The 2878-nt window shown below is 38.6% G+C and overlaps 1 protein-coding gene across 1 annotated transcript; it reads right to left on the bottom strand.

The window, feature by feature from the left end:
- Window positions 1-412: 412 nt before the first annotated feature.
- LOC103002470 (olfactory receptor 8S1-like) lies at window positions 413-1426 on the bottom strand. Its single transcript, XM_028165808.2, is given in 1 exon segment — window positions 413-1426. A coding segment is annotated over 1 exon segment (1014 nt).
- Window positions 1427-2878: the final 1452 nt, after the last annotated feature.

Genomic DNA, 2878 nt, shown 5'->3' with positions numbered 1-2878 from the left:
GAGAAGGATTCTAAATAACCTCACTTGGGTCTTCATTTCACACCTTGCCTCAATGCACTGTCGGGAGAAAGGGTAGAATGGTTAGTCTATCATGGGTTATAGGATCACCTCACTTTATGGACGTGTAAATTTGAGAAAATCAGTCTTCCTATGGACTTGAAGTGTAATTATATGAAGAAGCATGAAGAAGTAATAAGCAACAATAGCAATAGATGTCCACATAATATGAATAATAAATCAACATTTTAACAAAATGATCCCTTGAAAAAGAGGGTTATCTGATTCATTTCTCCTTTTCCAAATAAGACTGAACCTGAATCACCCTAAGATAAGAGCTTTCTGTCCTTTTCAGAAGTATTTCCAAGGAAATAAATGCCACTATGTTACCTGTAATATCTGGCAGCGTGGACAATCAAGAAACTCTCCTTAAAGTCCATTGTTTGATCATGTAGCGCAATAGTTCAGCTCCTCTTTCATTATCATTTTGTGTATACTGCAAGAGAGAATGAAAATATTTTCTAAACATTCTTCCCATAGCTGCCTTCAACTCTTTGTTCTGTAGGCTATATATGAGGGGATTCAGCATGGGAGTAATCACACTGTACTGCAAGGAGAAGATCATCTCCAGAGTGGAGCCTGAGGTTGGCAAGTAATAGCTGAGGAAACCTGAGCCGTAGAACAAAATAATAGTAGTGAGGTGAGAAGAGCAGGTAGAGAAGGCCTTGCTTCTGCCTGAGGTGGAGCTGATGCTTAGGATAGTGCAGACAATGCGGGCATAGGAAGAAACAATCATAATGAAAGTTCCAAAGAGATGCAAGACAGAAGAGCAGAGCAGGAGTGTGAAACTGGTGGAGGTATCAAAGCAAGAAAGATGGAAGAAAGACAGCTCGCAGCTGAAGTGGGGAATAGTTTGGTCCTCACAATAGTCTAAATTGACAGCCAGGAGGATATTGATGAGAGCATCAACAAAGGCCAGGCTCCAGGAGCCCCACATCAGCCCAATACAGAGCTGGTTGTTCATCACCTGGCTATAGAGCAGAGGGGAGCTGATGGCTACATAGCGGTCATAGGCCATCACAGCCAGCAGACATGCCTCAGTGCCCCCGGTGGCAAACACAAAGAAGGCCTGAGCCAGGCAGCTCTCTACAAAGATGGTTTTACTTTCAGAAAGTACATTTTCCAGCATCTTGGGGACTGTGACGGATGAGTGGCAAAGGTCCAGAAAGGAGAGTCATCTCAAAAAGAAGTACATGGGTGTGTGGAGGTGAAAATCAGCCCTAATCATCAGCAGCATTAAGAAATTTCCCATCAGAGTGAGGAGGTAAATCAGAAGGAACAGCACAAAGAGTACAGCCTGAGTGTGGGGGTCAATAGATAGTCCAAGGAGAATGAACTCACTGACAGCACTGTAGTTTTTCATTGCCATATAGAGAAGTGTTCTCTCTGGAAAACAAAAAAAAGAAGATCCATCAAAAGTCCTTTAATGCCTCTCAGTTACCCCAGCACCTAGATCTTATTCTGCATAAATGTTTTTTCATTACTGTCTCACAATGCACATTCAGATATTTAAAAGCTCACTTCCTGGTCATCATTGTACCATTGATGTTTTAAATCAACTATGTTATTATTTTTTATTATAATCTGTTTTTGAGCTAGAGTATTTTTATGTGGTTCAGAGTGATACATTTGAAAAGGAAAGTTTGCTGATATTAGAGAAATATGGAGAAAAAAATTTCAGGAGTGAATTACTTGAGAAATAGAGCATTAAATCTAGATGAAAAGGACTTAGGTAGGAGCAGAGGCACTTTGTCTATTCTATGTCTAGGAGGGAAGGTCAAGAGTGCAAGAAGTTAAGGGAATTTGCATTTGATTGCTTCCATTTGTTTTCAATAAAGTGTAAACGAATTCATTGGTTATGCATGTGTATGTGAGCATGCCCACATGCACACAAGAAATTATAAAGGCATGATAATGATAAAATTAAGTGTTCAGTCATGGGAATAGAGGCCAAGGTGAAGTGTAAGAAACCATTAGGGTGTAGGAGGACAATATGACATGAAGGAATTTAGAGACTGGATGTGGAATTAGATTGCTTTGGAGTTTTCTTGTTTTAAATTTCTCTCATTTTATTTAGTGGCATCATGTTGTCATTTAATTTTAAAATACAGTAATACAATTATAATAAATTTTTAAAAACTGGTAGCCTAGATTATCATGCCCAGTGATATTTTAGGTGGGTTTTTGTAGGCAATGCTATGATTACAATGAGTCATAAGAAGCTGTTCCCAGTAATAGAACAATGCTCTGGGTAGATACACCATGCTCACCCTAAAACCAATATACCCAATAATATATGTAGTCACCACACCTGTCTTAGCCATTCTGGCAGGTTTTAAGGTCCCACATGGTCATCTAAACTCTATCCTCACACTTTAAGACTTGTGTATATATTCCCACACTATCTTGATATTCTAGACTTCACCTGAGTCTCAATATAACTATTCAATACTCTGGCCTCAATATAGAGGCCCATCCTGGCCTTTGATGTTCTAATTCAACACTAGTTCATTTAGTTCATCATTGAAGACTCAGAAAGCTATCCTTTTGTCCATTCATTGACTAAATGGCTGAGTTTCCAAGCCCAGGTGAGGAATAAAACCCAATTACCTGAATTCTCAGTGGTACACTGGTTTGTAGCACTTTCAGATCCAGTAAGTGATAAAACTATTTAGCTTATGAAGTCAACATTGAGAATACCACTGTAAGGAAGAAATAGAAAATCATATTGAAAGTTAACATTTATGGTGGATTCAATACTAATAATGTAAAGTGATAAACTGTGGACAATATCTGGACATTTATTTACAGTAATTTGGCA

This window comes from Balaenoptera acutorostrata, chromosome 11 (genome assembly GCF_949987535.1).
Source record: "Balaenoptera acutorostrata chromosome 11, mBalAcu1.1, whole genome shotgun sequence".
NCBI classification, from domain to species: Eukaryota; Metazoa; Chordata; class Mammalia; order Artiodactyla; family Balaenopteridae; genus Balaenoptera; species Balaenoptera acutorostrata.
This window is presented reverse-complemented; position numbering and strand designations above follow the sequence as displayed.